The sequence below is a fragment of the Theobroma cacao genome, chromosome 7 (assembly GCF_000208745.1).
Source record: "Theobroma cacao cultivar B97-61/B2 chromosome 7, Criollo_cocoa_genome_V2, whole genome shotgun sequence".
NCBI lineage: Eukaryota > Viridiplantae > Streptophyta > Magnoliopsida > Malvales > Malvaceae > Theobroma > Theobroma cacao.
In genome coordinates this window covers 13,176,075-13,191,382 of record NC_030856.1, presented here as the reverse complement: position 1 = coordinate 13,191,382, position 15,308 = coordinate 13,176,075, and the positions used below count along the sequence as shown (strand labels likewise).

At 33.4% G+C, this 15,308-nt stretch overlaps 1 protein-coding gene across 6 annotated transcripts; it reads left to right on the top strand.

The window, feature by feature from the left end:
* LOC18594944 (lysine-specific demethylase JMJ25) lies at positions 8,155-15,081 on the top strand. 6 transcript variants are annotated; one of them, XM_018125189.1, is made up of 14 exons: positions 8,155-8,739; positions 8,813-8,923; positions 9,021-9,139; positions 9,313-9,412; positions 9,544-9,685; positions 10,089-10,152; positions 10,251-10,983; positions 11,126-11,455; positions 11,648-12,233; positions 12,470-12,678; positions 12,920-12,992; positions 13,073-13,158; positions 14,103-14,222; positions 14,678-14,764. In XM_018125189.1, the coding sequence occupies exons 1-14, from the start codon at positions 8,284-8,286 to the stop codon at positions 14,699-14,701; spliced, it is 3,153 nt and encodes a 1,050-aa protein (XP_017980678.1). In that variant the 5' UTR covers positions 8,155-8,283; the 3' UTR covers positions 14,702-14,764. The 6 variants fall into 6 exon arrangements, with proteins under 6 accessions (XP_017980678.1, XP_017980679.1, XP_017980675.1 ...); XM_018125186.1 differs by having other exon boundaries at positions 8,156-8,724; positions 14,735-15,081; XM_018125187.1 differs by having other exon boundaries at positions 8,156-8,739; positions 8,813-8,899; positions 14,735-15,081.

Sequence of the window (15,308 nt, the reverse complement as noted above, 5' to 3'; positions counted from 1 at the left end):
GAGTAGAAATAGAAAATAAAGGAAAGAAAGAGAGATTTTTCCTTCTCTCTCCTAGGGTTTGGTTGTGCTGGAAAATGGTGTTAGAAGTTGCAGGTTTGGTGCCTAAGAAGTTAGGAAAAAAAAGAAGTAAGAAAGGAAAAGAAAACAAAGAAAAGAAAATGAAAGAAAATTGATTTTTTATGGTAGAGGGAGAAAATGGCATTGGATGGGTGAGGAAGAAGATGAAAATATCTTCTGGTGATGATAAAAACCGGTCATGGGATGACGATGAAGAGAGGAAGCTTTGACCAAACTAATGGCAAAATTACCATTTTGTTTTTCAAGGTTTTCACTCTTTTTAATTGTATCCTACCACAATCTTTTAATTTCAATTTCTTTCAATTTTTCTTCCTTAACACTTGTACCAATAAAATGTCAAGTTTATACTTCAACGCGGTAACACCACAATATTTAAATATTTACTTACTTGCACTAGCTTTATTTAATAAAGACACACAGGCCCTATTAACGTTATTTTTCTCTGAAATTTTCTCGTTCTTCTTCTCCCCCACTTAGATTGACCATATACTCCTTCATGAAAAATTTCGACATTGAATAAAATATGAATATTTTAATATTATTTTATTCCAAAATTTTCCACTTATCTCCTTGGCACCTAAAATGTCTTATTATGCCCTGATTCACTTTCAAATCACTTTTTATATCGTTAATTCATCCTCAATAAAAATATTATTATTTAATTATTATTTTTTCACGTGCGGAATATTTTTCTTCAAACTATTTCTTTCACTTTTTATCACTTTTAAACATTCTAATTAACTTCAATTGACATCCGATAAGCTTTATTAGCCACCATATCAAAGTGCGGGGTATTACAATATTTTTGTGAAAGCATGTTCAAACTTAATATTAATAAGAATATTATTAATTCTACTTATATTGATGCCTCATTTAATGTTCATGATATTAAAGCAACTTTGTCTAGTTTATGAAATAATATATTAGGTCATGTTCATTATAGAAGAATGGATGATATAGCTAAATTAGAGTTAATACCCAACATTGATGTAAATAATGATATGTGCAAGACATGCATAGTTACTAAAATCACAAAAAGCTCATTTCCTAATGTAGGAAGAAACTCCAAATTACTTGCATTAATACATTCTGATGTTTGTGACATGCATAGTACTCTATCTATTGGTGGAAAGAAATACTTTGTAACATTTATAAATGATTTTTCTAGATATTGCTATGTTTACTTATTACATACTAAAGATGAAACAATGGAAAAATTTAGAATTTATAAAAATGAAATTGAATTACATTGTGAATTGCTTATCAAATGTTTACGAAGTGATAGAGGAGGTGAATATTATGATCTCAAGTATTTTGAGTCCATTGGTATTATTCATGAGATTATTGCTCCATACGCGCCAGAACAAAATGGTGTAATGAAACGTTAGAATTGAGTTCTTACTGAAATGGTCAATGCTTTGCTTTCTAATTTAGGTTTGGGAAAAGTATTTTAGGGCAAAGCCTTATTAACGGCTTACCATATACTAAATAGAATCCTAAACAAAAGGAGTAAAACTACTCCTTATGAGCTATGGAAAGGAAGAAAGCCAAACCTTAATTATTTAAGAGTTTGGGGATGTCGAGTCATAGTAAGAGGTTCGGAACCAAAGAAAAAAAATTGGATGAAAGAGGAATTGAATTTATATTTATAGGATATGCTGAACACAGTAAAGCATATCGTTTCATGGTGATAAAGCCCAATGATTCATATAACATTAATACAGTTATAGAATCAAGAGACGTTATATTTGAGGAAACAAGGTTCAATTCAATTCCAAGACCCAAAGAACTAGTAACAAAAAGCAATAAACTTTTAGAAAATGGTGAGGCTATTGAAATTCAAAAAAGCAAAAGAATTAAAAAAGTAAAGACATGTGGATCTGATTTCCTCATGTACTTAGTAGAAGGTATAAGAGAAAAAACATGTGAATACATACCTTACTGCTTTTATGTAGAAGATAAAGGTGGTCCTTAAACTTATGAAGAGACAATGAAATCTCAAGATACTTCGTTTTGGAGAGAAGTAATACAAGATGAGATGGACTTGATAATGGGAAACAAATTTGGAAGTTGGTAGACCTTCTATCGAGTTTGAAGCCAATAGGTTGTAAGTAGATTTTCAAAAAGAAAATGAAAGTTGATGGAACCATAGATAAGTTTAAAACAATGCTAGTGGCAAAGGGCTTTAAACAAAATGAATGTATTGATTATTTTGATACATATGCACCGGTAGCAAGAATAATTACAATTAGAGTGCTTATAGCACTTGTATCTATACATAAGATGGTAATTTATTAGATGGATGTTAAAACAGTATTCCTAAATGGTGAATTAAATGAAGAGGTGTATATGGAACAAATTGAAGGGTTTGTCCTTCCCAATCAAGAAAGGAAAGTATGTATACTTGTAAAGTCCTTGTATGAATTAAAACACGTGCCTAGACAATGGCATCAAAAGTTTGATGAAGTTATACTAGCTAACGGCTATAAGATCAATCAATTTGACAAATGTATCTATAGTAAGTTCCATAATGGTAGAGGTGTCATCATTTGTTTATATGTAGATGACATGTTAATATTTGGTACTGATTTAGAACAAGTGGAAGACATAAAAAAGTTCTTGTCAAAGAATTTTGACATGAAAGATATGGGTATGACGGATGTTATTCTTGGTATAAGAATAATGAGAAACAATAATGGCCTAACATTGTTTTAATCCTATTACATTGAAAAGATTGTGATGAAGTATGATAAGTTAGATTGTATGCCAATGACTATGTCTTATGATTCTAATCTAAAGCTAATACCTAACAAAGACAAGCCAATAGCACAAAATGAATATGCAAAGGTGATTAGATGCCTAATGTATGCCATGGTTTGTACAAAACTAGATATTGCTTTTGCAGTTGGGATGCTAAGTCGATTTACAAGTAATCCAAGTAAAAAACATTGATATGCTATTCATAGAGTTCTAAAATACTTAAAGAATACAAAGAATTATGGCATTTGTTATTAAGGTTTTTCTTCAATTTTAAAAGGGTATACAAATGTTAGTTGGAACACAAACAAAATGGATCATCCTTCTATGACTGGTTAGATTTTTACAATTGGTGGGGGTGCTATTTCATAGGGTTCTAAGAAACAATCTTGTCAAGTAGACTCCACTATGGCAGTTGAATTTGTAGCTTTAGCATCTAACACTCAGGAAGCGGAATAGTTAAGAGATTTACTCTATAAAATTTAGTTGTGGCCTAAACCAATGGCACTAATCTTGATACATTGTGACAATGAAGCAACTGTATCAAAGGCATATAATCAAGCATACAATGGAAATAGTCGATATATTAGACTTCAACATAGCATTGTAAGATAAAGAATTACTGATGTCTTATGAAAATTTAGTGAATCCGTTTACTAAAGGTCCAAAACAAGACTTGGTAATAAAGACCTCAAAAGGGATGGGTCTCAAGCATATCAACTAAATCTCCAATGGTGGGAGCTCACCTTAACGCTTGTGGCTGAGCTGCAAGTCTTGGGTACTGACCATTCTACCACATGAATGATTGCAAGCACTAATTTATATTTTCATCTCAAGGTGTGTAGTGCTTGGTTCCCATAATGTGTAAGGTAAGGTTGAACAAAAGTTCTTAATAGACCCATAACATGTATATGTTAAAGTACTATAATTACAGAGTACTTCTGATGGGAGCTACCTATGTGAGCGAAAGTGTGGCTGCTTCTAGGAGTTAAAGGCTTGACTCTAACAGCACTCATGAATGGATGCAAAACACAATGCCATAAAACGTGTTGGCAAAACTAGATACAAAGTGAGCATGGAAGCTTGTGTGTGTTTAGTGACCCGACTAGTCAAATGAAGAATCGATGGTTCAATACTTGGTCAACCACTCAATTCAGACACGAACAAACCACACTCTCTAAGTAAAGGTTCAAATCTGTAGGATACCTTCATTTATGTAAAAGGTTCCCAAAGTTGTTGGTATTTGAAAATTTTGAAAATGGTGGGGGATTATTAGTATATTTTCAAAATAAAAAATTATGTCATATAATGAAAAGCTATCTTAGCTCAAAAGTTATGTCACATAAAGTGACATAGTATGACTATTGGATTGTAGGTGCATTTTCATGTGAATGTTTTTGTCTCTTGATAAAATGACCTCCAAAGGTTATGAGACAAATTGAAAAAACACTATAGCTCAAAAGTTTAAATATGAAAAGTTATTGTTTCAAATTATAACTCAAAGATTATGTTTTATGGAATGAATAGTTGTCTTTCATAAGATGATTATTGAAACAATACCTTTTTCCAAAGGTTATGTCTTGCAAAATGTAAAGATGTTTTTTAGAAAAAGTGGTGCCTTAATGAAAGGGTTGTGTCCTTGAAGAAGAAACACTTGCAAGCCTATATAAAGGGCTTGTTACTAATCATTTTGACACATCAAATCAAAAATAAAACAAGAACAGAAAAATCAAAAACAAGAATAGTGTTGTGTTTTACTAACATAAACATTTAAGTTCCTATCAACTACAAAAACGTCCAAATTCCTTATAATCTACTTGCTACAGAAAGTAGGCTCTAAGGCCGAGCAATTTTGCAAACCTTTGGGTGTATCTAGCAGTCTACTCTCGTAAAGTGCAAGACAAAGTTAGATGTTGACTTCATTGTATCCCTAAGGCTATTCGCATTATTCTCCATTACATACCGAGTGGTGGGGGCAAAATAAGTTTTAAAAATAACGTCTATTGAAAGGCTTGCCTTGAAGTCAATTTTGCCAATTCCTTTAATTTCATCTAAACCCCATTTACAGCAACACACTTTACACAATGTGTAGCACCAAGATTGAAACACCTTGACACTCTTTTTCACTTGCCCTATTGCTTGGCAAATATGGATGAATAACTATAACTTTTGGAGTCTCAAATGGGTCCCACCTGATGATGCAACCAATTTCATTGTGGCATGGTAGCACACCAACCCACATTCAAGTGCCACTGAAATCTGGTATATGCTTTGTTTTTCTCCACTATTTGGTCTTGTGGCTTTGTAGTAATGAAATATTATTTCAAAGGAAGCATCTTGACTCTGATCAACTCAAGGATTTTATCTTAATAAGGATGGCTCATTGGAGTAAGCCAAATGGCCTCTCAACCATATCTCAGAGCCTCATTTCCTCTTTGTGCCCATTCTAATCAGCTTCAAGAAAATGAAAACCAAAGTTTTCATCAACATAGATCAACATAGAATAAAAGTGACCACCTCCCAATTCCCTGAAACTCAATGTGGATAGCTCAGCCTTTGGTAAACCAGGCTAGTATGCATAGAAGGTGCAATCAACGATTGTAATGGATTCATTAAAGGACTTTCGCCTTCTTTAGTGGGCATTGAAGACTTAAACTATGAAAAGTTCCTTGCCATCAAGGAAAACCTCGCCTTCTTTCCTTCATCTCAATGAATTTCCTGTTCTCTCCATATTGAAAGTGACTCAAAGAATGCCATCTCTTGGGTTACGGATCATATCTTTGTCCCATGGTGCATGAAAAACATCTACAATAGTATTGAGGTCCTTAAAACTAGTATAAGTGAGTTAACCATCAACCACATAAATCGGGAAGCCAACACACTAGTGGATGGGCTTGTCAAAGTTGGGACCATCAAGTGCGAACATTTATCAACCTTTCTTTAATTCTTATTTTGCTGTGAACCCTATGTTCTACCCATTGGTGATCTGTGTTGCTCTTTCCCGATGAATCCATATGATTTGAGCTTCCACATGTCCTTGGTTCTATTGTCATTGTGTTTTGTTCTTGTTGATTATGTTTTGTTGCCTTTTCTGATATTTGACGTTTAATGTTTTATGTTGGTCCCCTCTGGTTTTTCTTTTTCCAAGCGCATTTAATTCTGTTTGTGGAATGCTTACTAGGGAGTGGTGGTTTGCTCTCTGAGCATTGTTTGAGGATCTGCTCCTTACGATTCCCTGCTTGTAATAGTTGCATCTGACTTCTTATCTATGAAATACTCTTGCCATTAAAAAAAAAATGAGAAGCAAATAAAATATTAATTATGATTATCAATAACAAAGAAGAAAATTCTAAATCGACTTTAAAGGAAACCTATCCAATCTTTTATTTTTAATCTTTAAGATGATTTAGTAAGTTTTGGGTTTAAGATAATTTATTAAAATATTATTAATTTAATAATTTATTATTAAAATATTAACATGATGCGGTAAGTTAGTAATTTCACATAATAAGCGAAGTTATTGTTGTTCATAACTATTTGAGCTTTATTACATGAAATTTAAAATAATTGATACCAACAGAGATTGGTACTAGTTAATTTCGTGTTTTTAAGAAATGATCATTATTAGGAATGATTATTCTTTAATTTAAAAATAAACCAAATCAGATATTAGAGAGACGTACGAATAAAGGAGGAATGATTTAGCTCTTCTCTCCTTCGACCAAATATACCTGTAGGGCTACCAAATTTCATCACCAATAAAATAAACAAATGGTATTAGAAGTATTGGATTCTAGTTTAGATAATTTGTCTCACCGGGTGGACAATTGGGCCGGTTGCCCAATGATTTGGAACTTTGTCCGGGCTGACGATGTTGAAGACCCGGATGCTTAGTGTCTCAAGCGGCTTGTAACGATTTTGTTAATGGCATTTAAAGCCACGTCAATGTGGCCTTTCTCTGTTTGTCATTTCCTAGAAGGCAACACATTTAGTTATTTTCCTAAAATAACAAAAGACTACAACTGTTAATTATTTTCTTTTTTTTTGGCCCAAATGTTTTTTTATTGTTCTTTATTTACTTTTTCTTTTTACTTTTTTGGTTTTTTTTTTAGTTGTTTATCATGTATTTTAATTGGTTGAAAAACAATGTAATTTCATACTATAAGCTCTTCAATTGTTTCCCTTTATCTCATTTTATTTGTCAAATTATCCAAAATATCTTATTAATTATTTTTCACATTTTTTGTATTGTTTATAAAATAATGTTATTAACTTAAAATATGATGACTTAAATAACCATTGTTTATAAAATAATTATGGCATAATGTTTAAATAAATCTCTAAACTGTTTAAGAAAATTTAAATAAATTTTTATTTTTTTATTGTTTTTCAATTAAACTCTTATATTTTTATTTTGGGTCAAATAAGTCTTTATGATTAATAATTGATTAATTGTCATTAATCAAAATATCACTTATCGTTTTATATTTACTTGGCATTTACATGACGTTGATATGAAAAGTGTAAAATATCATATTATCATGTTATTATGTTAAATTAATATATTACGTTATTATCAATCATAATAAATTAACATGCCATATTATCGTTCATTATGATATATTAATATACTACGTCAACGTCATGCATCAAAAAATAATAAATTATATTTTGATTTAGTTAATTATTAATCATAAAAATTTATTTGATTAAAATAAAAATATAAAAATTTATTTAAATTTTCTTAAATAAAAATTTTTAAATATTACAACAATAATTATTATCTCAACAATATTGATTCTTACTTTCATAGCTTCTCTACCTTCAACACCTGTACTTCTTGGTATTTTATTATGTTTAATAGGCATTTGGGCATTTTTGGTTTTATATTTCTTTCTTTTCCTTCCTTCTTGATTTTTAACACGTAGGGTATTAAAAGTTATTTTTATATTCTAATATTGGTTTTTTTTTTTTGTATTTTGCTATTTAGATTTTTTATTAACAAGAATTCACTACTATTATTTTCAAAATTTTTTTTAATTTAAAAGTATTCTTTTTTACTATTATTAGTATTATTTACAAAATTTTTCTATTTGACATTAATTTTTTTATAAATATTTGAAAAAGAAAAGGCGAACCGCATGCGAAGCGGGGCACCATTCCAGTTTGATTTGATTCTAATAGACTTGGAAGTGGGAAAAAGGAAATTGGAAAAAGTAAATTCGAATTTTAAACTCTAATTTGGAGGGCAAATATTAAATTAAATTCATAAATGTAATAGTTTTAAAATGATATTAAAAAGAAAAATAAAATAAAAAAACCAACCAAGCCACAAGTCTCATCAGTAGTCCGTATCAAGGTCGTACCTCCAAATTCCAGAAACCAAAAAAATATACTTTTCTGTTCTTTCGTCTCCCAGGGTGTAAGACGAGAGCCTGAAAGAACACCATGAAAGAAGGGCAGCCAGTGGGAGTACTGTCCTTTCGTGACCTTGCAGCAGTTCCATTTGAAGCACCTCCGGACGAGCTACGTTGTGCGAGAAGTGGTGGAGGTGGGTGGCGTTGTAACCGCTGGCGTGTCCACGCTCAAAGATACTGTGAATTTCATTTCCTCCATGAAAAACACCGGAGAAATAACCACAGGAGTGTGAGACCAAAACCCGTAGAAACCCTTCCTTTGAGTCATCACAAGGAGAATAATGGTGATCGGTATTCTTGTTGTTCTTCTGCTGTGCTTACAAGGTCCAGGAGGAAGAGAGACCACAGCCAACAACAAGAAAAAGAAGAAGAAATGGGTGTTTCTATTCCAGACGAGGGAGATGGAAATGATAGAGAAGTTGAGCCTTGTTCACGAAGGGCTAGGAGTGCCAAGATGGCTACGCTGAAACAAGAGAGTGGCCCCTCTGTGATTACTTGTTTAAAGCTTTTCTTTCTCTTTTCTTCTTAATGATTTTTATGGGTTTGGCTGGTGTTAACAGGGGAAGAAAGACGGAAATGGTGGCAAAATTGAGTGTTCTTCAAGGAAGAAGCGGACTCCCAATGTGTCAGCTGAAAAGGAAGTTGAGGTAATTCATGAAAATTTCCCCAATGTGAGTTTGGTTTTGAATTTAAAGGCCTTTTTACCCCCCATTCTCCCCTTAATTATCAAATCCGAATTGAGGAATTGGCTTCGTTTTATTTAACAAGCACAAGGGTAAGGAAGAGAAGGAAGGTTATTGCCATCAGTGCCATAGGTTCAAAAGCAGAGTGATGACCTGCGGCAAGTGTCAACGTAAACGCTACTGTGATTCATGCATAAAAAAATGGTACTCTATTTTTCACTTGTATTTTACTTTAACGTTTTCTAAAAGGAAAATTTAATTAAGCTCCTAAATGAGTGTTTACTGTTTGTAATCAAGCAGATCATTATTCCCTTTGAAATTTGTTGCTTATATTTGTAATTTTGTGGGGTTTTTATGCCTTTAACTTTTGAATATAGGTATCCACAATTTTCAGAGGAAGCAATAGCAGAGTCATGCCCGTTTTGCCGTAAAAATTGCAATTGCAGACAATGTCTGCAATCGAACAAACTTATGGAGGTTAATATTGAGAGCATTGTTGATTCATTTTGTTCTTTCCTCAATTCTATTTTTTCTTGTTTCTCTAATTGACTATTAGTGGGTTCTTTCTCTAATTGACTATTAGTGGGTGCTTCTTACTCATTCTATAGGATGTCAAAAACTCTGGAATGCCATCGAATAAAGAGGAAAAAATAAACCACTTGAATTATCTTATATCCTTGCTGTATCCTTTCCTGAAACAATTTTATGAGGAGCAAAAGAAGGAAATAGTGCTTGAAGCCAAGATCAAAGGTATGAGCTGTACAACAGTGGGTTTTCAATAATTACCTGCCTGTGCATTTATGCATAGAACGTGTTACTGAAGTAGCTGATTTTCCCTTTTTATTGTCAAGGTTTACATGTTTGGGATCATCAATCAGATTAAGGCATACATATCTTAAATTTTATGCCTTAAAAGTTTGGTTTTATTGTGATTATTCTTTGTCAACAGTTTTGGTCTGGGTACCTATAGACACTAGGAAATAACTATGTGTCACTTGTATAATTCTGGATAACTTGTAGCATAGCCATCCTATTGGAAATAAAGATGGGCAAGGTCGAGAGCATTTAAATGGAATGACTGCATTTTCCTTTATTACTAAGCGAAACTTCCTTCATGTCTTCATTCTTTGTTAAATGATGAATGTTGGGGCAGGATTACAGCCATCAGAGATAGAAGTGCTACAGGCTGTTTGTGATGATTATGAACGTTTGTATTGGTGGGTTCCGTTTCCAAAACTAAAAATTAGTTTTCATTAATATGTATATATATATTTGTATTTGTCAAAATTAGCTGATTTTACATGTTTCATGGCAGCAATAATTGCAAAACTTCTATAGTTGATCTCCATAGAGTTTGCCCAAAATGTTCATACGAGCTTTGCCTTACTTGTTGCTGGGAAATTCGGGATAAATGCTTGAGGGGTGGAGATAAAATGGTCCAAAGATATTTTGATAGAGGGAAAGCCTATTTACATGGAGGGGAAGCTCTACCTTTACCATTAGATAAGAAAAAGAACAAGACAAGTTCTAGGAAACTCATCAAGCTACTATCTAAGTGGCAAGCGAAGGGAAACGGTGACATCCCCTGTCCAATTGAAAGATTGGGTGGTTGTGGACATGAGTGCTTGGAGTTGAAATGCGTGTTCCCAGTCAGTCGGGTTTCAATGTTGATAATGAAAGCTAAAAGATTAGTTAAATTCCATAAACTTGAGGATACACTTGGAACCTTGAGAGGAAATTTTTCTTGTCTGAAATTTGATAATGAGATTGGCTCTGTGAATGATGCATTACGGTTATCAGCATCTCGGAAAGACTGTAGTGATAACTACTTGTATAGTCCGTCAGCCAAGGATATACAACAGGGGGATCTAGAGCAATTTCGGTGGCATTGGATTAAGGGAGAGCCAGTGATTGTTAGAAATGTTCTTGAATTAACCTCTGGCTTAAGTTGGGAGCCAATGGTAATGTGGCGTGCAATATGTGATGTATCAAAAAAAGATTCCTCAAACTTTAATGTGAGAGCAATTGATTGTCTTGACTTTTGTGAGGCAAGTTGTTTTGAGTTATTATTTACTTTAATGATCATAATCATTAAATACGAGAGGACAAAAATAAGTATCATTACATTGTTGTCTTTTTAATGTTTTAGTTTCGGGGTGATGTTGATATTAATTTCATTTTTAAATGCAGGTTGAACTGAATATTCATAAGTTTTTCATGGGGTATTTAAAGGGCTTTTCACATAGTAACTCTTGGCCTAAGTTGCTGCAACTAAAAGATTGGCCTCCATCTAATTTCTTTGAAGAGCTCTTACCACGCCATTGTGCAGAACTTGTCAGTGCCTTGCCATTTTTGGAATACACAAATCCTTACTCTGGCATCCTCAATGTTGCAGCAAAGTTGCCTGCAAACTGCTTGAAGCCTGATCTTGGTCCAAAAACATATATAGCTTATGGATTTGTTGACGAGCTTGGACGTGGAGACTCAGTGACCAAGCTTCACTATGACATGTCAGATGCGGTACGCAAATTCAGTATATGTTGCAATAGCTTGCTGAGTGGCTCATTTGAGAAATGTTATTATTGCAGCTTTGGTGGTTAATGTGGCATCTTTGGAATCATCAAGCCTTAAATCCTAGTCTTTAACTACTTTTAAGAATTTAAGATTTTGCCTTTTATTTTGTAACTATGTGGTTGCTTTTGTACAACTCAGGTGAATGTTTTGATGCACACAGCAGATGTTACTCTTACCTCTGAGCAGCATGCTGATATAGAAATGTTGAAAAAGAGGCATGTGGGCCAAGATCAAATAGAGCTACATGGCACCGATGAGGATTCTTGTTTGCCACCGAAAGAGCAAGTAGATGTCAATTTTTTGCTGAAAGCTGTGGAGCCTCTAAAGAGGAAAAGTAAAACTAGCACGAAGGAAGTGAAATCATGTCAAAGCTCACACTCAAAGTCCAAATTGCTGATGAAAACTTCTAAGTTAAAAAATGATGAGGAATCTAAATTGGAGAAAAAAAGCAACAGGAGAAATGATGAGGCTCATACCATTGATACTTCATTTTCAAATATCCATTCTCTTAATGGCACTGAAAAAGATTCTTGTTTGCCATTGAAAGAGCAAGTTGATGTAGATGTCATGGTTGAAGCTGTGAAGGCTCCAAAGAGGAAGAGTGAAACTAGAAAGAAGAAAGTGAAATCTTGTCGAAGTTCATTGTCAGAGTCTAAACTATTTCAAAATGAAGAGGAATCTAAATTGGATGAACGTGATGGGAGAATGGATGAGGCTCATTCTGGTGATTCTTCTTTTTGAAATATGCATTCTCTATAATATTATATTAAACACCTGCTTGAGTTGTTAACTCATCATTTTAATTCTTTCTTCAACATTCTCCTTGTGTTGGACCCTTATCTAAATGAGGATTGTAGTGATCTCTCTATCTAATTTTGTCTCATTCTCTCGTTTTCCAATAATGCCTTCATGTTAACAAAAATAACATTTGCTTCCTTTCTTTCTCTTCTGGTTCAACAGATGAATCTATAGTGGCTTGTTCAACAAATAAAGCTTGTCAGCAAGGTTCTGTAGGTGGTGCTTCTCAATATGTTCGTGATGCAATGGAAGCATCTGGAGGTGGGGCTGTTTGGGATATTTTTCGTAGGCAAGATGTACCCAAACTTGAGGAATACCTTAGGAAGCACCATAGAGAATTCAGGCATGTTTATGGCTCTCCAGTGGATCAGGTAGTTATCCTGTTACGAATAATGTACATGTGCTTGTGGACATTGACATGTTTGTGGTGTACCAGTCATTCCTATTAAATGAATTTTGCAATAGATATTTTGGAATGCTTGGCTATATTTTAATTAGATGATAAATTGACTAATAACTTTTTTTTTCCCACTTTTGATAATGTGCTCTTATCTTTAAAAATCTTGTTTATAATTTATGACATATGTGAATGGAAATGAATTTATGTGACAGGTTGTGCATCCGATTCATGATCAGACTTTCTACCTGACCATGCATCATAAGAGAAAGCTCAAGGAGGAGTTTGGTTAGCTCTTTATTTGATGTTGCTCAGTTGCCTTGATTATTTCTTTTTTCTTTCATAAAAATTTGGATGCTTCTTTGCAGGAGTTGAGCCTTGGACCATTGTGCAGAAACTTGGAGAGGCAATATTTATACCTGCTGGTTGTCCTCATCAAGTGAGAAATCTCAAGGCATGTAAATTCTTGGATATGCTCTTTAATACAGAGATGGCAATACATAACTTTGATGTGAAGATTTAATTACAAAAGCTCCAGTGTATGTGACTAAAAAGTATTCTTTAGGTTATAGACACAGCATTTTGAGCTTGCGGCATTTGCATTTATCACTTCTCTTTGGTCAAGCGTAGTAGATATTCTATTTTCCTTTTTTTACTTATGAATTGTGAAATTCGTACTTTTTACTTTTGTTTCAAATCTTGTCTTCAAGGAAACCTGCTGCTGGTTTGTATAATAAGTCTTGGAGTCATTAGATTCATTGCATGATTCGTAAGGTAGCATCATTTCTGTGTGCTGCTCTCTGGATTGTGCACCTGCTAAAAATTGCAATATAGATTAGTGATTATTTGTGCTAATAGTGAAAAAGTGTTTGAGTTGATTTAGACAATTGCAGTTTCTAAAAACATGTCCAGTAACTTGTAATATTTCTCCACTTTCTTTTTTGACTTCTAATTATTTTACACTCACATCTGTGTATGGGGGGAATATTTTGATGGTAATATCTAAATATGCTCAGAATTTCCCTTTTCTATTTATTAATTCTTTGCAACTGCTGCTGTTACCTTGTACTTTATTTCTGGGTAAGTCGTAGATGGTAATGTCTGGAGAATTTGGTAGCAAAGCCGTACTTGGGTCCTTGAGTTTGCAAAAGAGAACTACTCATGTAGAGGCAGGTTGTGCATATATAATGTGGTTTATGTGAAAAATTGATTTCCTTTCACACATAGAGCTTGGACAACAAATACATTTTGTTTGCAATCAGATTTAATTTGTTCTGTATGCTTGTGTGCATGGGCCAATTAATGTGTTATTTTACTTAATAAAAGTTTTGAGTTGATTGCATTCTTCTGCATCATTTTGTTACTATTTTCTTGATTAGTATTTTGTGCCACTTGCAGTCATGCATAAAAGTTGCTCTTGACTTTGTGTCTCCTGAAAACATTCATGAATGCATCCGTTTAACTGAGGAGTTTCGGGTTCTACCACACAACCATAGGGCTAAAGAGGATAAATTAGAGGTAAATTATTTCATAACCTTATTTTGTTGAATTTTCTTTTGCTCTTTGTGCAACTTTGCTGTTAGGCCATGTTTTCATTTTTCTTTTTTGATACCAAGTGGTTGGGAGGAATTGAGTTTCCACTTTCAAGGTTTATTACAGCTTATTGGCTGCCTGGCCTTGCTCTAGGCAATGATCCTAGGTTTTGGGCTATGTTAAAGCTCTTGGGCTCGGTTTAAAAATGGCACCTAAAAATTAATGTCAATAGAATACCAAGAAAATGATCCGTGCTGGGATTTTCTTTCTGCCAATAAAAATTACATTTTTTCTCATTAAAATACTTTTTAAATTCAAACCTTCTTTCAAAACAAATTTTGTTGTTGGCTTTGTGAAATTGGTTTAGCTGACTTCCCTTGTCATATTGTCATACCATGTTATGTTGTGTGTGTGTTAATATGAAAGCTTTGTGTGTGTAGGGGTGTCCCTTTTCAGACAGATGAATGTTCTTTTGATATCAGCTTTGTATGAAACAGGTGAAGAAAATGATGCTTCATGCTTTGAACTATGCCGTGGAGGAATTGGAGAAGCTCACAGCATGAGTCTCTTAATCCCCACCCTTTTCAACTTATTGTTGATATATCTATTTAGGGCACTGCTATGCTTGTTTAGTTCTTTATTCTAGAATCCTGCTGGACAGAAACAATGGCAGGCGCTATAATTATTCAAACAAACTCTAAGGGCATTTAGTAGTAACTTTTGTTCTTTTTGTTGAAGGTATGAAGGTTGTTATTGTTTTTGGTGAGGGCCTCATCGTTTTGTGCAAACTCTTCCTTGTGATGGAAATTGAAGTGCAAATTAAATCAACTTTGATTGTTGTTTCTATTCTCATAATCTTTGATAACAATAAATAATGAATACATTGCTCTAATTAATCTAAATTTAATTCCTATTTTTGTATAATTTATTCTTTATTTGATTGGCCTCAATAACCAAGATAATCCAACTTCCATCTGAAATTAAATGGGAGTTGGACCGACCAACAGTGCTTTGCCCAAGCCAAAGGGCAAAAGGTGAAAAAAGAAAAAACATTGAGAGAGAAAATAAAGT